This window comes from Notothenia rossii (assembly GCF_949606895.1).
Source record: "Notothenia rossii genome assembly, chromosome: 10".
NCBI classification, from domain to species: Eukaryota; Metazoa; Chordata; class Actinopteri; order Perciformes; family Nototheniidae; genus Notothenia; species Notothenia rossii.
This window is the reverse complement of record NC_136908.1, coordinates 24,858,417-24,879,828: the sequence shown is the minus strand read 5'-3', so window position 1 is coordinate 24,879,828 and position 21,412 is coordinate 24,858,417. Positions and strand designations below refer to the sequence as shown.

Genomic DNA, 21,412 nt, shown 5'->3' with positions numbered 1-21,412 from the left:
ACGTGTTCATTCATAGTTCATATTTACAGCGTGCTACAAATGAAAATGCCTAAAACTTTGAATTCAATGTCTTGTTTATTAATGAATTAATGGACAGTGTTTCAATTCAGTTCATGTAAGCCTTAAACACACATTCCTCTTTTGAGCATCTAGCAGTGATTATGGCCTGCAAGTCTTTCTGTTCTAACTCAACTGTCGGCTTCTTAGCAGTTTAGACAAACATCAAATTCATAATGTAGACTAGTTGGACAAAATAATGCTTAACAACTGTTCCATTACTGTGTGAACTGTTTTAGGGGCCGACTGTATGATAGTTTTCCCGCTTGGTGCTGGGTGCAGGTGAAAGTTGGGCGACAGTTCTGTTCACATCGCTGACATTTGTCACAGGTTTTCTCGTTATCCGTCTTTTGATTCAGAAAACAAAAACGGGAAAACGGCTTTGGTTTATGAAGGTAGATACGGTGCAAAATGCAAGAGCGTGTAAAACCTGATGTGAGCACTTGTGTGCATACATTTACACTTGTATAAAATATCCACGTAACTGTGAACCAAATGTAGACTTGTATAAAATATCCACGTAACTGTGAACCAAATTTGAAGTCACAGAAGAAAAAAAAAAGTTTCACTAAGAAAACTACTTTTATTGTGAAAACAAAGATCTGCACACCGAATATTTTTGTAGTCTATCAGGACCATCATTTGTTTGTAACGCTGCCTGCACCTCAGAGAAGGGGTGGTTATAGTCAGGCTTATAAAGTGTGGCGAAGAACATAGTCAGCTGATGGGATGCATCTATTTCAACATCTACACTCCATCAGCTGATTATTTCTATTTTCCTCACTTTATGAGCTTCACATCACTTGTGCCTTTTACCGCAGAGTTTGCAACATCACAAATAAATGGGGCCAATCTTCAATCAGATGTGAATGTGTAATCTAACATTTTCAGTAAGAATAATGGACGAAAGGAGTGCAAATACAAATACAATTTATTGAAATGTGAACCAAAAGTTAATCAAAAATGTTTTAAATAAAAAGAACATATGGACAGAAGGTGTAAAGCCTATTACATGTATAAGTAAACACATTTAGTCAAATAACGTGACAGACTAGTGCTGTGTACCTGGACTCACATTCAGGTTCAGGTCCGGACTCAAGTCCAGAGGTTCAGGTTCAGGTCCGGACTTATAAGTCCGGACTTGTGTCAAGTTGTGTGAGTAACTAAAGTGAACTTATTGTGAGCTAATTATCAATTGAAAATAAACTCATAATCAACTCAAATTCAAACTTGTCAGGTTTATTGTGCCCCCTTCCAACTTGTGTCTACACCATGTTTTTTCTAGAACTCTACATGTGTTACTAACTACACAACACAACTACATACATAGTGATGTATATACAAGACTCAATATGCAAGAGTACAAGTCTATGTGTTCTTGTTCAAGAACAACAGCATATTGACATTGTCTGGGTGAAGTGTTGCTCTTTCGGCAGACACTATATCACCAGCAGTGCTAAAGACACGCTCGCTTGGTACACTCGTACCAGGAACAACCAGGTACTTCCTTGCCAATGTACTGAGCAATGGTAGCTCATCAGATTTCCCCCCCCAGAAAGCAATAATATCATCTGTTGATTTCAGCTTTGGCATGCATTTGAACTTCAGGATCTCTTGTTGAATACGTAGTCGGACAGGCAGGGGTGGCTCAATGTGGGTCACCATGAAATCGTCTTCATCTTGGAATATTTCCTCCATGGCTGTTAGCTTTGCCTTCTTAGCGGGAGGAGGTGTGTCAGTGTCACGAAGACCATCCTGTTTGACCTTTAGTGGCAACTGTGGCATAGCTCCCCCCTCCTCAGCTTCCTTCTTCACCTGTACTTGGGCCTGGGCAACTTCGATTTTGTTTGTTATCCGATCCCACACATCCACGGTCACAACAGGGGAACCCTTGAACCTGGGGTCTAGGGCGCTAGCCTCTTGAAGGAATTCTCTCCTTGCATCATCCTGGTACCGGGTAGATAGATCATTCCTGATTGCTGATTTGATGTCTTGGATGAACTTCTCATCTTCTTCTTTTTCAGCCAGATGGACTTCCAGTTTGTCGATCATGGGGAGCACCTGTCCTGATGTTGGGCGTTTCTCAGATGACATGGCCACAGTTATCATGTAAGGGAGCTTCATCGCCTCCAAGAAGTGTTCCATCCTCTCAATGTTCTTGTCTGTGCATCGTTGCAGCTTCTTAAAGCTGTCTTTCTTCTTAAGTCTCTCATCGAATGGTGCAGCCACTATTGCTGGGTACTGTTCCACAAATCTCTCGACCATCATGTAAGAGATGTTCCAGCGGGTTTTGCAATCCAGGATTAGGTTGTGTGATGGTCTGTCCAGCGCTTTCTGTTTCTCCTTTAGCACAATCTTGCCAAGATATGAGTTGCGGAAAAATATGATGGGAGGTCTGATGACAGCTAGCATTGTGCCTACAGTTGGCACATTCATGGCCTTCTGTGTGGAAAGATTCAGAGTGTGGGCAAAACATCCTAGAGACAGTGGAATCCCTGCACTAGTAGTAGCATTGACCATGGCTTTTGCATTGTCAGTGGTCATTACCTCTACTTTGCCCTTGAGGCTGAAGTCTTCCAAACACTGTCCAATCTCGGCCGCGATGTTGTCCCCTGTCTGGGAAACTTCTGCCTTCAACGTTTGTAGGACTCTTACTTTCATCTCCCAGTCTTTCATGTAGTGGACAGTCAGTGTTAAGTAATGGTCAGCCACCCTAGATGTCCAACCATCTCCAGTCAAGGCCGCGTACTCCACCTCTTGTAGCTCAGTCTTGAGATTGAGAAGGGCTGCTTCGTACATCTTGGGGAGGAACCTCTCTGATACTTCTCCACGACTTGGGACTTTGTAGGATGTGTTCAGCTTGCTTAGGAATGCCCGAAAGTATGTGTCTTCCACGATGGAGAATGGGCGCAGTGATTTTACAATGTAATGACACAATCTGCCGGTTATCTTATGCTGTTTCTCTGCAGGCATCTTGGTAAGCTTTGCCAAGGTGAAGGCGTTACAGTAGTGCTGGCCACAGTGGAAGTGGAACTTGACGTTGACGGTAATGAATCTAGTGATGGTAAGGCAGGTGTCCCAGTAGTGGCAGTGTGGGACACAGGTGGGGGCTGTGGGGCACGTGGAGGTTGGGCCTGGGCTGAAAGCAAAATAAAATTGATTAACCAATTGAACCAAAGCATATTCCTACTTTCTCAGGGTTACTGTGTAAATAATAAAGGAAATAAGAAATCTTTAATATATTATTACTTGTTTATTAGTTATCTTGCCAGGTGATCATGCAAAATAAATAAGACTATCATAGATTTCATAATACCTACCGTTGCAAACTTGCCATGATTTAAAAAAATAATGTAGTATTTAAGAATCAGTTGATAATACTAATATATAATATATATATATAATAATATAATAATAATAATAATAATAATAATAATAATAAAAGATGACACTGAATAAACGCCCTAGTCGGCTAGTCGGACCAATGCTACTACTAGTATATCTTGCTATAATGCTAAGAATGCCAATTTTTTAAAAGCCTATTCCCTGAACGGAAAATCCTCCAAAAGTATTGTTCAGCTTACCTTGATCGTTGTTATTTTGGTCGCCAAACATCGCCGCCAATGTGGCTGAGGCCGCATGTGGAGTTGTTTCTATTTTGTGGTTTCTCCTCAAGTGCCTCGCTATGTTCGATGTTCCCCCAGCGCACTTGATCACGTTCCCGCACAGGTTACACTTCGCAGTATCTAGCGGCAGTTTCGTCACATGGTCCCACACCTTACTGGATTTAAAGCACCGCGGCATTGTGTTTACATACAAAGGAGTTAGCTTAGCTACACTACCATATATGGCAACCAGTATCCCATGCTGTCAGTAAGCTACACTACCAAATATGGCAACCAGCATCCCACGCTGTCAGTGTCCACTATGTCTAAGCCAGCTTCCCTTGACGTCACACAAATCTCGCGAGCAGTTGCGATATTTTGCGAGACTTCGTGAGTTCAGTAATGGCCGCCATATCAGAAGCCAAAACAATGTTTTTCGTCTTTTCTCAGCGCAAATTTCTCGATCTATGGAAGGTTTTAGATGGTTTAGAACAAAAAGGAGAATATACGTAAGTACCGGTTCCCGACGTTCCGGTTTTAACTGGACTTGAACCGAAACTTTTTACAAGTCCAGTACCGGTTCGGCGTACCGGTACGCAGCACTATGACAGACTAGGCCTGTGCAGTTGGTATCAGCTTTGCCCAGCATGGGCTCCTTCATCAGGCCTGGACCTCCTCGCTGATGAAAGACCCTCAGTCCTCTCCAAACCAACAGACAGGACGTCTATCACACAGAGGTTTCTCCCTGAAGTCTCTGCAGCTCTATGGATACCACACTGTCTCAATCCGTCCACACTGAATATGAGGGGAAAAAATGATAAGCAAATAATAAATGCTTTAGACAATAAGAAATATAAAGTTGACAGTTGAGTTGCTCAGTTTTTTTAGATTGTCAATACTATTACTGTATAACTAATATATCAGGTTAAGAGGCAACTTCAAATAAAGATTGGTCTTTAAATACATGTTGTCTCTTGAATTGTTTGTCTAAAGTCAAGGATCTAGAACTGGTACTTAGTTTTAATGGTACAGTCTGGTTATTATGGTGTTTGGAGGAGGCCTCACAGGTAAGAGTACTAACTAGCTACCATCACTATGGCGTTATATTTGTGCCTTTATCCTTAGCACGCAATGAAACATGTTGAGCATAGAAAATGCGATTGAACGCGCACTTGAACATTTTTGAGCACAGAGAAATATATTTTCTCTCATAAAACTCCTGCTCCGTGAGTAAGCAGACCGCTGCACGCGCTCTCTCTCCCTCGCTCGCTTGACCTCTCCAGCCTGTGCGCGCTCAGCTTTGCTTGCGCTCGCTCAAGTTGTCACAGCGTTACAAATGTGCAACAAAACCAACCAATCGGAGAACTTGAGAAGGTCAACTCTGATTGGCTGGTCCAGCACCATGTAGAGAGAAGAGTTGCGACAGCGGAAGTCCAAAATGCTTGATCTTCACGTGGTTCAGAGAGACTCAGAAAGTTCCCGGAAGTTTGTGGCGGGCCATGAATCCTGATTTGAATGCATTAATAACAGGATAGAAATGCAATTTTTGGTAGTTAGTGGTCAATAAAGGTTTTGATTTGCAATATGTATACAACATATCGATATGTGTATGTAGTTACATCAATGTGTTTGTTTTTTTTTAAAGTAAAATGTGCTAATATTTGAGGATTAAGACAAAATAAGAAGTACTTTATTGATACCAATTGGGGAAATGTTTATGCTGCAGCAGCAAAAGACAAGGCATTGTACATTAGACAGTTAAAAGACTAGAATTAAAAAATCGAAAATGTAAACATCTTAAATAGAAATAACATAGCATTACAAAAAGTAGAAAATATACATGGATAGTGTGAGCAGCTATCTTACCTGTTAACATACTGTACATGTTAGGCTAACGTTGCCTTGGTTACAGAGCCTGTTGCTGTTGTTTATTGCTTTGAATTCTTGAAAACAAATATCTTCTTAAACTTGTATGAGTCAAGAACATCACATCCTTATTGATATATTTAGAGGGAGGGGATGGGAAGGAAGGTTTAAAAATTCTGATTAGAATAATTTCTACCATTTCTTTAATTCATGGTGGTTTCAGTAATCCCCTGGTAATTGAGGACATAAGTAATCTAAATGACTAATGTAATCTTTATGACTTTCAGAAAGGACAGGAGACCGACAGGTGCCTATCAATGATTGTCAAGTGACAGCACAATGAGTCAAAGGACTAGCAGCAGCAGCAGCAGCATGATGATGATGTTAAATGTGTTGTTTTAGGAACATCCATGTAAATAAATGGAATTCAATAAACATTGAATAGCATGCGTGCAGTTTGTCTGTGCCTTTTCCTCTGTGTTGTCCTGGCATAGTCTCCCCCATGGTTTGCTGTGCTGCCTGGGGATGCTCCAATCGCTCAAAGAAAGGAGTATGAATGTACGGCTTCCCCACTGACACAGAGAGGAGGAAAGAATGGCTGGCTCAAGTCAACAGGAGCAATTTAACTATCACAACAGACAACAACAGCAACAAAATATGTGAGGCAATCATATTATTCACAAAACGAAGACCACGCCATTGGGAAGCTTAATGTCTTTTTAATCAAAATAAGGAACTCGGAGAGGCTTGCAAAACTCTGGGAGTTGAGACTCAGGCTCAGGGTGAGGGTTTCATTGCCGGTCTTCAGGCTCCATTGAATCCCCCTGGGGTTCTTTTGCTGAAAGAGGGAGACAAAGACAGGAGAAAGGGTTAGATACATCTAGCAACCTATAGGATGGGAAATGGCGGACTTATTTGAAACTTACCTTGTGTTTTCACTCTCACTTAAGTCCCTCTCCCTTTGCCATCAATCCAAAATCAGCTGAGCTGCAACATAATACAGACAAGTAATAATCAACAGAATCACAAAGACATTATATGACTCTGCTAAAAACACTCACCCATAAATCACGTTTTTGTTTACTGTTTAGAAGTCTCAAATATCCACTCTAAATCCATATCAATAGCAATGTATCACAAAAATAGCTCTCTTCCTTATTAGTGTGTAACGTTAACTATATTATGCTAGCTTGAACTCCAAAATGGATATCCTCATTTCACCCACTACAATCACACGACCCAATGTTATATTTAACTAATATTTAACTCCCTCCACCCCGGATAAAAGCACGTTAAGAAGCCCTATCTCTCTAATTCCACAACGTTGGACGGAATAATATTAAGAGAACGGATTAATAGGCTGTTCATGGTTAACGTGCTGGTGGTGTTGCAATATACACTGCTGAGAAACTACAGTGCTCAGTCCTTCACTCAATTTCAATTCCAAGGCAATTTGAGTTGCTAGCAGTCCAAATAACTATAGCAAATGCTCCTCTCACTGTTATTGGCTGTTATAGGCCTCCATCGGCCATCATGGATGCAACTACTAGCCTTACTGAATTGTTGTCTATGTTTTCTTCTGAAATCATATTAATGGGTGATTTAAATTGGGACTGGTTGAGTGATAAATCTTCACAGTTTAAGCAGGTTTGTGATTCTTTGAACTTAACTCAGCTTATTGATAGTCCCACTAGAATAAACCCTGCCAAACCCAATAACGATACACTTATAGATGTCATTCTAACAAATGCAGCTCATAAGTATGTGTCTGTTGGTGTTTTTCCTAATGATATCAGTGACCATTGCACTATTGCTTGCGTTAGGAGCACTAAGTTGCCCAAAGCCAAGGGCCTTATTGTCCTCAGGCGCTGCTTCAAACACTTCTCTGAGCAGGCTTTCCTACACGATCTGGCGGAGGTTAAATGGCACTTCATAGCGTTAATTCCATCTGTCGATGTTGCCGTCCAATTTTTTATTGATCACTTTTTATCGATTATTAATAGACATGCCCCCCTTAGAAAATTCAGAGTCAAGAATAGGAACACTCAATGGTTTACTAGAGAACTATCTGATCTAATTCATGATCGAAATAAGCAATGGTCTTTAGCTAGAAAGTCTAACACTAGTGATGACTGGCTTCTTTTTCGTGTTCTCAGAAATAAATGTTCAACCCTTCTTATTAAAAAAGCTAAAGCTGATTAGTATCTGAGCTTAACCACTGATTGTTTTAATGGCCATTCTAAGTTCTGGAAAACAATTAAATCACTTCAGAACAAGAAGGTTTCTAGTTTCCCACAAAAACTGAAGGTCAGTGATTCTTTTATTTCAGATTCAGATGGTATGTCTAATGCTTTCAATGCTCACTTCAAAAAGGCTGGTCACATTTTTGATGAGCAAAGTCATGACTCTCTAAATGGTCGTACTCACAGCCCTAGTCAAGAGATGAGCTCCCCTGTTTTTGATTTTGCTTCTTTCTTGGTCTCTGAAGTCTTACAGGGTTTGCACTCAATTGATCCTAAAAAGTCTGCCGGGCCTGACGGCCTCGACCCATTCTTTTTCAAAATTGCAGCTCCGATTATAGCACAACCAGTAACTGATATTTGTAATCTCTCCCTGTCCACTCACACACTGCCAGCTCTGTGGAAGCAAGCTCTGTTATCGCCCCTCTTGAAAGCTGGCGATCCCACTGAGTTAAATAATTATCGTCCTATCTCAAATCTTTCTGTGTTATCAAAGATTCTTGAGTCCCTAGTTTCTACTGAGCTAAAACTTTTTTTAAATTCACACAACATCCTTAACCCTATGCAATCTGGATTCAGATCAAAGCACAGTACTGTGACTGCCAGTCTGAAAGTCTTAGAGGATATCAAGGCCGCTTTGGATAACAAATCTGTTTGTGTTGCATTGTTTATTGACCTAGCCAAAGCATTTGATACTTTAGATCACCATATTATGTCAAATGTTATGTTGGTGTCTCGTTTAGGTCATAACGCCATTTGCTGGTTTCAGAGTTATCTAACCGACCGTACTCAATGCGTCAGGTTGGGTAGCACTGTCTCTGACCCTGTCACCTTGGAGAAGGGCGTTCCACAGGGCTCTATTTTGGGGCCTTTGCTCTTTTTATTATATGTAAACAATATTTGTAATCAGATGCAATTTTCTACCTATCATATCTATGCTGATGACACTATTGTATATTCATGTGCTCCTTCTCTGGATATGGCCGTTTCCAATTTAAAATCTGATTTTATCACGCTGCAGCATGCACTTCTTGATTCCAAACTGCTTTTGAACAGTAAGAAAACCAAAGCAATGCTTTTTGCTCCCAAGTCAGCGTCCTCCATTGACACCCTTGATGGCGTCTCTGTTGAGTTTGTTGATACCTACAAATATCTTGGCTTTTGGTTGGACAATAATCTGAACTTCAAACACCATATCGAAGTTCTAACAAAGAAATTGAAATTCACTCTTGGCTTCCTTTACAGACTTAAATGTTGTTTTTCAACTTCATCCCGTAAAAGGTTGGTCTCTGGCTTATTCCTGTCCCAGCTGGACTACGGTGACACCATTTATAGATTTGCCTGTCCCACTGTCTTGGCCAAACTTGACCCACTCTACCATGCTGCACTGCGTTATATATCAAATGCACCCTATAGGACTCATCATTGCACACTGTATAGCCTAACTGGATGGTCCTCACTCACTATGCGTAGGATGCAGCATTGGTTTTTATTAATGTATAAAGCCATTTTAGGAAAGCTTCCACTCTACATATGTGCCAGATTTGCTCCAGTTTGTGACTTTTACAACCTCAGATCCAGTGCCTGGATACGGTTCCAGGTTCCTGCTGTGCGGACTGAGGCTGGAAAAAGGAGTCTCTTTTATTATGGTCCTTGGTCTTGGAATGACTTTCAATCACGCCTCAAACTGACGGCACTTGTCTCTATAGCCTGTTTTAAATTGAAGTTGTCAGAAGTCCTTACCACCAGCTGCTCTTGCAGTAATAAGTAGTGCCTTTCTTACTGTCCTAATGTGCACAATGTAGTAACTGCTTTTTTCGTCTTTTGTTTTCTTAGTTATGTTCTCTGTATTTTATATGTTTGTGTTATGTGTTATGTGTAACGTTGCTGCTTTCTTGGCCAGGTCAGCATTGTAAATGAGATTTCATCTCAATGCTTTTTATCTGGTTAAATAAAGGTTAAATAAAATAAAATAAAAAAACGTGTGTTGCTAACTTTATCCGGTCCTAGCCTAATCTGTTTAGTTGTCCTGTTGAACATTAACGCAAGCTCTATGCCCATTGTAGAACAGGAAACAGAAGTTGGTCCAGGTTCTGGACAACCCAAAATTGTGATAGAGAGAGAAACATGTTTTGTCATTCTGCCACCTCTAATGCTTACAGCAAGTAATCAATACCTCAGAAGGGTTCATGTACATGTAGGCTACGGTTTGTTAGCTTTTTGCTTAAACTACCCATATAGCTATGTTGCCGGCTAGCAAACTCAGGCATTGCAAACAATAACGTGATATCAGAAAACTAGAAATGTATAACTCACCTGACACTGTGGCGTACTATTCTCTTCATTCGAGTCTGTCATGTCCTGTAAATGTCAACGATGGATGTGTAATAAGAACGTCAACAGCCTGATGGCAACCGAAAATCCCTCTCTCATTTCAGAAAGAAGATATGATTGGAGACGACCAGCCAAATCAAAATGGACCTTCTCGAGTTCTCCGATTGGTTGGTTTTGTGGCACATTTGTCACGCTGTGACAACTTGAGAAGCAAAGCTGAGCGCGCACAGGGTGGAGAGGTCGAGCAAGCGAGGGAGAGAGAGCGCGTGCAAGCGAGGGAGAGAGAGCGCGTGCAGCGGTCTGCTTGCGCACGGAGCAGTTGTTTTATGAGAAAATATATTTATTTGTGCTCAAAAATGTTGAAGTGCGTGCTCAATCGCATTTTCTATGCTCAACATGTTTCATTGCGTGCTCAGGATAGAGGCACAAATATAACGCCATACATCACATGTACCTTAGCTTGACTTAAATGTATTAAACGTATAATTAAGTGACGGCAAAATATAAATAACTAATGTCATGCAAACATATTAATATTTGCTTGATTCCAGAGTTGAATTTAGCACAATTGCATACAAACGTCAAGGGATTTTAAGATTCTGAAGTCTTCGTTCTAAATAGAAAATAGCATGGATAATTTACAAAGGCTTTAAAAACACAGCAGGACCCCAAGACAATTATAAAACGTGTCATTATTTCAGTACAGTTCAATTGGTTTCATTTTCATAAACGGTTATCAACCGTTAGTGCCAAAGCAGTAGGCTATAATATATTAATTACTGCTGTAGACTACAACCACTACTTGTTTAGCTAGCATAAACTCAACAAAGCTAGCGTTAGCTGGCTAACTGACGTTATTTTGCCGCTAAACTGCACGATATAAAACGGTGGTCTTCAAAGCGGATTTAATCCTCAATCACAATAATAATATTCAAAGTAATACTGGGCAAGTAATGGGCAACACTTACCGTTGATTAACGCGCCATGTCAGAGGACTGGTAGCGACACAACCGTTCCCCGCAGTCAAGCCTCGTCGTTCTGATAGCTCCGTCCCTTCGCTCCAACCCCCCTCCGTCCCCCCACATCTACAGCTGATCTACAGGTGAAAATTACTTTTGCGACACATTTATCGCAAGAAGTGTGGCAAAAGTCAAGACCGCAGATTCTTCGATTTATACTGCCACAGAGCAGATTCGTCAAGTTGTAATGATTGATGTGAGAGGTTGTAATAACCAAGTTGCAGTTGTAATGGAAAATATATTTAAAAGATATGTATTTTTCTGCAAGTGAACATTTCATCACTAAGTTCATTTTTTTTCTACAAGCTACAAAACTTTTTTCTTCTGTGACTTCAAATTTGGTTCTCAGTTACGTGGATATTTTATACAAGTGTACATTTGGTTCACAGTTACGTGGATATTTTATACAAGTGTAAATGTATGCACACAAGCTCAGATTTTTTTTCTGCAAGTGCTCACATCAGGTTTTACACGCTCTCGCATTTTGCACCATATCTACCTTCATATTGGTTTCCCGTTTTTCGTTTTTAATCAAAAACGAAAAAAGGCTGGTATTTTCGTTTTTTGGCTGTTGCTTTAAACAAAAAATCAAACTGACAAAACGTACACGGACCGACCATAAACATAAGAAACATTTGAGTGTACTGTAGTTACATTATCCACCACCAGGCGGAGATAGAAAGGTTTCTCACAGTTGTTTTCTTCTTCTAAACCTAAAGGGACTCCTGTTCTCTGACAATACTTCTTTGTTTGTCCTTATATACCAGTAAAATTATGAAATGTGGGTTTAAAAAAAATGTTTTGACTGTAATCCCATGATGCATTTGTATGTGGAAGATTGCTTGATGTTCTGCAGTATGCTGGGAATAAAATGTTACTTGGACCTTGAGACCAGGGTCAAGACGACCTCCCTCTTTAGTGATGTGTGTGTGTGTGTGTGTGTGTCTCAAGGTTGTAGATGGATAACAACCAAATCCATCACCCTGTTTAGCTTTTATTATGAGCATGTTGGACCCCCTTCCAACACTTGCATTGTGATTGGACCCTGTGTGTACATGCGAGTGTGAATGTGTGTCAGATTTGGATTCCCACTGGAGTGTGGCTGATGTGATGTGTGAGTCCTGTAATGAGGGCTGAGTCAGAGTGAGGAGACACAAAGGAGAATAACAAAACTAGAATAGCACTCAATGAGGGCAGACCTCCACCAAGACCAAATGCCTTATCTCGCAAGTTACCGAAACGGAAACATAATTTGTTTAACAGCCCACCATTCAGATCTGCCTCCAACATTTCATTTATTCATCTTTGGCCCATGCTACACAATGCTTCTAAGTTTTCTGAAAATCAACAAGTTGTACCAAAAACGCAATTAGAAAAAAAAGGAAGAGAGAAAGGAGGGAAAGAAAATTATATCTGTGTAGAGACCACCTGCTTGAGGACCAAAAGCATGATCTTTTATGGTCATAAATTTAAACCACATTTCACATATACATATTGTTCGTGTTGTATCGAACAAGCTCCCTCCTGGTAAAAGTTGTCTCTCTTTTTACAGAATCAGATTAACATATAAGAAGTTGTTTACCTTTAATTTGTAGCGTGTTCCTCAATCTGCTACGTTGAGAACTACCTATACTCTAAATAATTATGTTTTATTTTTGTTGACATAGTCCAAATTGTGGAAATTCAATCATATGTTTATTTCTGGGGTGAAAGTACACATTTTTGTACTATAATATATTTAAAGGAGTTCCCAATTAAAGTATCAGAGGGCAGATATGAATATAATGCAATGCAGAGTACAACTGACCTCATAGTTCAAAAATATAATTGATTCAATTAACATTATAGAAATATAGAAGTAGCCTTTTTGCAGAATAGTGTTATTGAAATGCATTCAATTGCATTGGTCTACCTCATAATGTCACCACTGAACGTAGACAAAGATGAGGTGAACTTTGTAGAAAAACAGGCATGAGTCAGTGGTTTGCCAGTTGCAGTGATTCATGCATCTTTTATACGTATTTCGGTCCAATATTGCCTTGAATCAAAAAACAAATCTCCATCCGCTTCCACCCCCATTTCCTGCTCTTCCTTTATATAATCTGTATTTATTACAGCAAGACAAATATACTTGTTTATTTCTGCTTGCCCCACTTTAAGGTCATCTTTACGTGTCTCTTTATAGGATTAAATGACATAATCTTTAGAACATTTAAGTGAGGCTGCTTTATGGGCTTTGACCTCAGGCTGATTGCATTTTGAGATTATCCACCGATGGCTGTTTCACCCCGTTTGACAGGTTTCACTTCACTTGTGACAGGAGGTTTAATCTTTTAACATATTGCTTACTTTGTATCCATGTGCTCTGATTTGGTTTTGCCTGAGAACAGATCTGTGATTGCATTTATTCTGCACTCATTTTGGTTTAGATAATGCAAAATCTAGTTTGAAGGACTCTTTTTTTGACATGTTAACAAAGCTTGCAGTTGGATTTTAATTACTTTTGCCATAGTGCTGTGTAGCCTATAATATAGATTCAGTTAGCTTCCAGATAGATGCAGTATGCTCAATTAATTCAGCCCCTCTACAACGAATAACTTACAGACACAACGTGGAGCAAATGTCAGTTACGTAAAGACCTCCGTCTATCAATTTCAAGTATAGTTTGATAATTACATCAAATGTTGCGAAAGCAACCAATTAAAAAAGTTTCTACCTTGCCAACATCCAATTGTAGGCTACATAGATTGGATATTCCCCGCCATCCACCTTGAGCTTTTTCTACACTTTCAATTTTGAATAACTTGTAAAATTATCTCAAGTTTTCTAGTAAGCTTCCAAACATTAAAAGATAAAACAGACAAATTAAGTTATCCAGATAAATTAAATTATGTATTTACACTTGTGGGTGACAGTTGGATTCCATTTCCAACGGCTAATTTCGGCTATGTTAGCTAACGCAAGTGAAAAGTAAGCAGGCTAATTTGCGTTGTGAATTTGTTTTATATCGGACACGGTTATATTATTAAGATTTGTTGGCTTGCTCAGACCAGAGGATAGGTGGTTTCTGTCACCGAGCCATGCCCACCATCCGGGGGCGCTCCTGCCCCACTTTCCACGAGCAGTAGCCACAGCCATGTAAGCTAGCTGCTCTCCCTACCGGCTTTTCAAATTCCTGCGGCGGAGGTTCCTGGCGTGGCCGGTAGAGAGGGATGGAATACAGACACTGCAGGAAGAGTCTAGAAACCTGAGCAGAGGAGGGAGAGAGGGAGAGAAGCGAACACATACACATACGCATTCACACGGACCGCAAAGCCTCGGATAAAAGCGGCCATTACGGCGGGGATTCTGGGAAGCATGCTGGGAGCTCGGCCGGCTCGCCTCGGATCTACAGGACGCCGACACAGCCTGCGATAGGAAGCCAGAGATACAATTTAGCCTGGAGCTCCGCCGATTTTGTGACGGAGACAGACCCACTCCCCTCTCTGCTGACACTCATCTGGGGTGTGTAGGATCTATTCACACACACACACACACACACACACACACACACACACACACACACACACACACACACACACACACACACACACACACACACACACACACACACACACACACACACACACACACACACACACACACACACACACACACACACACACACACACAGGAGGCACACAAAACAGCAGTCGCCGGGTGGGAGCCGATATTGAAGGAGGGGTCGGAGACAGCACACCGAGCGATGCAACTGTGTGTTCCCGCACACATACGTACACACACCGCCGTAATGGATAGATAGCGTTTATGTAACCTTAGCGACTTTAATGCTCTATATTTTCTTAAAAACGCGCTTATTTCAGGCTTTTGTTGTTCTTTTTTTTATTTCTTTGAAGTATCCCTAAGGATTATCTCACGCTGCTTGGAAGTGAGCTACGGGGCTTTTAGTATGCATCAAATGCACTAGTTTCACACGGGGTGGTGTTGAATTGGACGCCCAGAGGAGAAGCAGCCAGCTGGGGGCTGACGCTCAGCAGCGGACCGGCTCACTGCATCTGCAGGCCGACCCCTTTCTACTTGGAGCCGGCTTGCTGAGCCACCATGGCCGGCTTCATACCGGGTCTGCTGCCGACAAACCATTCACAGGAGAAGGAATTCGCCCAGGCGTACGAGGATGTGCTGGAGAGATATAAAGGTAAATGGAGGGAAATGGAGAAGTATAGTGTACATAATTATCCTCAGGATGCATCCAAATATTAAAGTCAATATTGAACTACCCATAGCCAAAGATAAACACCTCATGTATCAAAGTCACAGAGCTGACTTGATTTTCTATTTACCATGTCCCTCTGGGAATATTCTAGGAATGTTTTTGTTTTTTTGTCATGGGATGAAAAGACTCAGAGTGTGTCTGGAAGTGTACATTGATCTTGGTGCAGAAAGTCAGCCCAGTCTGCCCGTTTCATAATCTGGATTGCTTCATTGTTGATATTTTGGATAAACAGAGCTGGGCATCTAGCTCTGCTACAGTACTCGCCTCCTTCTGTATTGCACTGGGTAGGGGCACCCTTTATGCCTGACTCTTGTAATCACTTGTTTGTTTGAGAAACCAGAGGAAGCAGTTTTATGAACCCCCCCCCTCCTGCCAGCCTACCAGCAAGCATCAGGGAATTTTCCCCACATGGCCTCATGTTTCTCCTTGTGTTCACTGTTTGTCCTGTAAATACCAAAGCTGCTGCCCCTGCAAGTCAGTGGAAAGGTCTCCAAAAAACAGACCTTCTTAAACAAAGTGGTGCGTTGTTAGGCTTCTTTTTTGTCTCTCTTATTGTTACCCCCTGCAGCAGTGGCCACACCACAAACATTCAGACTGTTTCATAATCCCAGTGACAGGGGTGCTTTAAAAATGAATGCCTCTACTGAAATTGAGTGTGGAAGGGAGGGGGGTGGATTGTGTGTGTGTGTGAGGGAGAGGATGGGGGTGTGTGGACAGCCAATAGACTCAGGTCACATCTCTGATGCTGGTGCTGATGAAAAGAGGGTGCTTTTAAATGATTGATTATTATAATGAAACTAAACTCCTTAGGGTTTGGGACTTAGCTTGAGTGTGTGTTGCCGAAAAATGTGTGTCATAGACAGGTCGAGACACAGGATGAGAGGAAGTTAATGTTATCAGAAGTTTTTTTTTATACGTACAGCAAACATGTCTAAGTAACCACAGATGAAGAATCCCCTTGGGAGATGCCTTCAGTGACAGTTTGTATCATCTTTTGCTATGACAACGCTTTGCCCTACTCTTGTGCTTTGTATGCCCTGAACTAAGCTTTCTATTGAGGGAAAATGAAAACATGTGGCTTTAAACAGTATCAGCAATGTCTGGAATATCCAAGCCAAAGTATGCAGACATCTCCTGAGTATCTCCACCCATGTCTCAAGGTGCTTTGAACCAAATATTTGCTTTTTGCTGCAGTGTCTTGTGTGCTTGGGACATAGCAAAGGTTTAATAACAGAAAGGCAGGTTTGCAATGCTTTCCTTTTGATAAAATAAAAATATTCCGACACGCTGTTTTTTCTCTTTACTTAAAGCTGATTAAACAGATGCTGTTAGACCCCGGTCTTTATTTTATTAGCACACAGGAATGTATATTCAGCTTCTTTAAAGTTCAAATGAATTCTAAAGGTGTTAAAGCTCTTCAGGAGTCAGTTTGAAGGGGCCCAATCATGCTTTTTTGGGTTTTCCCTGCCTCAATTGTATTCTTTTGTTTACTTCCGAGAGATAGTGACATCACTACGCAACACTTGTGCTTCTATTGCCTAGCGCTCCTACACATTGTACCTGAAAGGCTAAGCGTCGGGACATCACTAAGCGGTTGACCAATCACAACAGAGCCGGCCAGCTAACCAATCAGAGCAGACTGGGCTCTGGTTTCAGACAGAGGGTGAAAAGAAGTGCTGCAGCACAGGCACAAAATACAGTTAGTTATGAAACCTGGAAATGAGCACAATAAGGCACCTTTTTAAGAAGCTTTTTTCTCACACACACACACACACACACACACACACACACACACACACACACACACACACACACACACACACACACACACACACACACACACACACACACACACACACACACACTCATACAACACTTAAAAACACACTGGCTTGACTTCAGCACACAGGCAGAAGAAGTGCAGTCCATTTCTAAGGCATTTAGCAAATGATTGCTCTATTAAAGTGCCATATGTCAATTGAAGTTCAATTTGATCTTCTTTGCTTTGATAAATAAAGAAAGCATTTGAGTTGATGTTTCCCAGGAGGGAAGGGAATTAAATGGAGGGAACATATTGATTTCAGTAGAACTGGACATGAGCCTTTTGTCCGTTTTAGATATCACAACACCTCTTAAAGACCTGAAAGTCCCAAACTGATTATAGGGCAGAAGTACAATCTGACAGGGTCAATTGATTAATACATCTTGTAATTTTGTAGACTATTTAATAAATAACCTCATTGTTTCTACCTACGTATCTCCACAGATAACATATGAGAATGTGTGAATTATGTTCATTTTTTAAATTCATAATGGTAAATCTATGGAATGTCAACAAAGCCAAATGTAACGTCTTCAAATGCCCTGTTTTGTTCGACTAAACATCCCAATACCCAGGTTTACAATGATATATGACCAAAAAAGAGTTATAATAATGTCCCTTCTGCTAATTGATAAACGAGTGAAACAGTTAATAAGTGGTCCAGTTGCAAATTATTTATCCGTAAATTGACTATTAATCATCTAATCAACGTGGCCCTTGATATGTCATTTTCACATAATAACCCCATGCTCTCTCAGTCACTACATCCTGATCTGTATTTTCTGTCACCGTCAGGCTTCAGGTTGTACCTCTGTGTTCTGTCACACCCGGCCCCCACATGAGGCCTTATAGGCCCTGCTCAGTGTCCTCGCTGCCCTACAATAGCACTTGTGCTGCAGTATGTCTACTCTAATGATGTTTTTGCTCTTTGTAGACTGTTAGCAACAAAAGCATGCATACTGTCTTAAATGGTATCAAGTTCTCCCCTCTGTCATTCATCCATTTTGTCGTAGACTGTTCCTCTTTTCTTCCCTCGTTGTCTGGATTTCATATGCGTCAATGAACTTGACCCCACTATCCTCTTTCTGTTTATATATATACATTTGTGTGTGTGAGTCACTTGTAGCAGTTGTCAGTAAGAAAAGACACAGAAATGTGAACTTGAAGTCCTCTTGCAGCATCACTTGACTGAAACTGGAGTAGAGGACATTTGATATACAGTTTAAATAATTTACAAGGGCGGCAGGGTGTGTGTGGGTGTGTGTAACAATGACCGGATATCTAAAGCAATAGTGACAAGGTCATATATGGAAAAACACTGGGACCTGACTCAGAAAACAGTCAGTCAGTGGAAAACCAGATGTTTCAAGGCAACAATAACTGAATGAGCTCCATAATTACCTTAAACCCAACATCCAAGATGACTTGTCCTGTGATGTTTTATATCCATTATAATCCTATTACACAACATTTACAGAACCTTAAAAGTGCGCCGAACTTGACAGTTACACAAAATAAATAAAAACCATTTGAAAGCTAAATATAAGCCAAGAAACGGGGGAGAAAACCGGACAATTGTACAAAAAGACAGTCAGGAAACAAACAGCCATGACTTTGGTGTGTGTGTGTGTGTGTGTGTGTGTGTGTGTGTGTGTGTGTGTGTGTGTGTGTGTGTGTGTGTGTGTGTGTGTGTGTGTGTGTGTGTGTGTGTGTGTGTGTGTGTGTGTGTGTGTGTGTGTGTGTGTGTGTGTGTGTGTGTGTGTGTGTGTGTGTGTGTGTGTGTGTGTGTGTGTGTGTGTGTGTGTGTGTGTGTGTGTGTGTGTGTGTGTGTGTGTGTTTTAAATAAGTCAAAATCGTATTCAATTTCAATCCAGTATTTCCTAGTATGGTTACACGTCTTGGGTAACATAGGTGTGTGTCTTTGGCCAAAGATGGCATAGCAGTATTCTCTCAATGTAAATTCAACACCTCTAACTCATCGCTCTACAGCCAATCAGCTCGCTCCTCCTCCTGCCCTGTCAGTGTGTGTTTGCATATGTGTGTGTTGAGCCTCTGCTGGTATGTGGTTGTGAACCAAAGGACACAAACTCTGTGGCTTTTTCTGCCCATCGGGATTAATGTTTTACTGTGCTGTTTGAAAGTCTCACACACACCCTCTTAATGTAAATCATGCACACTCTCAGGTGCTCTTATAGCACATGCTGACAGACCATTTCCATTTGGCTCTCAAGATAGTAGTAAGCATTCACACAAGTTATATTACACAAAGAAAACCTCTGGCTTCAACTTCTTCACTGGAGCTGCAAAGGACTGGTGCCTTCCTTATAACTAAAACAGCACGTTAGAAATGTTCTCTGTTTCTTAATTTGTCTATAAAATGGTTCAAATTGGCATTTGCATCCTAGTGCTGTATTCAAAGGTTTTGAAGAACACTCCTTATACATATTTTCAATGATTAAACTGCATCTGGGCTCAGTATTGTGACTGAGATCAATAACTTGATATTCAAAAATGTGGCAATTGTTGGAAACTCTACTATACAAATTCAATAAGCTATTTTCACTGATACATGCAAAAAGCACATTTTAACAACCTATCCTTTTAGTGTCTAATGGAATTTTGCTTGAGGAACAGACATTTGTTCAAAAATAAGCTATAATAGGACATTATCTAACGTGCATAATAATACTTTTTTTTTACTAAAAGTCGATGTACAGTAAGATTGATATATTGCAACTATTACAAAGACTCTATAGTGACCTCAAAAGGGAGACAGGAAGTGCTCCGATCATCAGGAAGGGTTTGGAGCTGAGTGTTTGCTGACGTGCTGCATTTCCATGGGAGACAGGAAGTGTCAGAACGACCCCTTCCTGTCTCTCCACATCTGTGTGCGTGTTTGTACCCGACTCTCCGATTGGCCACACGCTGTGGACTCACAAAGGAGCGCCTGTGCTTATCTCACCACCTCACGCATCCTATTTACGTGCTTTAAATATGCCAGCCTCCTGTGTCATGTGAGCAATGCCACGCTTCTCCTCTAATGTGACCCAATTAGAGGTCAAATTAGACCTCACAATGGTCACGTTCAGATGCTGTGGACATGTGTTCTGCAAATGGCCGTAGACTGAGTGATCTCGGACACTGTCTGGAGGACATAAGAGGGAGAAAGGGAGCTACAAATGGAGAGTCTCAGGAGAGGAGGAGATGAAAGTAGAGACCAATAAAGCAGAGAAAAGAGAAATATGTGATCACAGAGTAAAAGAGATGAAGAGACGTGGAGGGAGTAGAGAGGCAGACATGCTATGGGCCAGATTCTGTATTGGATCATTATAGCTGGATTTTTCCACGTGGCCTAGTTTTCCCTTCCAACTCCCTCGCTCCTGCTCTCCGCTCAGTGGATTTCCGACCCCCCCCCCCTCCTCCTCTTCCTCCTCACTCATCCAGCACCCTCTCTCTGTGTCTTTCAGATCGCACCCTGTCACTATCTTACATCTACAATTGTTTTTAAGGAACTGTATGATGGCTTTTTAGAGAAGGGAAGGGACATCTATATCAAGTTCATCAGTTTATTTCAAAAGTAAAGAAAACCTTTTGCACAATAATAATTGCGTTTGTTAGACAATTTGTAATATGAATGATGTAATTGCTGCTTACTTCTGATGCTAATAGCTGCCCCTCTCTGTCTTTGGTTCATAGCCATTTGTATCCCCCCCCTCCCTCCCGTTCCTTCCTCCCAGTCTCACTTGCTTTTTTAATTATCTCTTAATACTTTCTTCTTCTTTATATTCCGCCTCTCTCTCTCCCTCCCTCCCTCCTCCCCTCTCTGATTTCCCGTCTCTCCCCGGTTGCTTCCTGCATGGTCACATTCTCCAGCAGCACCTGACTGTGTCGGCAGGGAAGAGCAAGCGCTGTCAGAGCTGCGGCAGGGAGAACCAAACGCTGACCGAGCTACAAAGCAAGCTGTTCTCAGTAGGAGAGGGAAAGAAAAGGGGGAGGGAGGGACATTAAATGCTCCTGGAGCTCGGGGCTTTACTCTGAGGCATCTCCCCCCTGCTGGGACAAAGTGTGTGTGTTAAAGATTGACATCGGAAGTACGAGAAGCGTCTTGAACACAGTATGAAATGGACAACTTATTTGACTCTTTTTTTTTATTGAATGACACAGATTATTTTCTCTTTATGCTCTTTTTATTGTAA

At 41.2% G+C, this 21,412-nt stretch overlaps 2 protein-coding genes across 2 annotated transcripts in view; one reads left to right on the top strand and one right to left on the bottom strand.

Moving 5' to 3' along the window:
* macf1a (microtubule actin crosslinking factor 1a) overlaps nucleotides 1–21,412 on the top strand; it is a gene marked incomplete at its 5' end in the record, with an annotated part of 277,749 nt that overhangs the window by 22,158 nt on the left and 234,179 nt on the right.
* Nucleotides 971–14,622, bottom strand: LOC307022524 (E3 SUMO-protein ligase ZBED1-like). Its single transcript, XM_079655341.1, has 2 exons — nucleotides 11,071–14,622; nucleotides 971–4,457 (listed from the first exon to the last, which is right to left on the bottom strand). The coding sequence occupies exon 2, from the start codon at nucleotides 3,028–3,030 to the stop codon at nucleotides 1,426–1,428; it is 1,605 nt and encodes a 534-aa protein (XP_079511467.1). The 5' UTR covers nucleotides 3,031–4,457; nucleotides 11,071–14,622; the 3' UTR covers nucleotides 971–1,425.

Bases quoted from the DNA above. Each gene is read 5' to 3' on its own strand.
- LOC307022524 (XM_079655341.1), bottom strand. From the start codon at position 3,030: ATGCCTGCAGAGAAACAGCATAAGATAACCGGCAGATTGTGTCATTAC.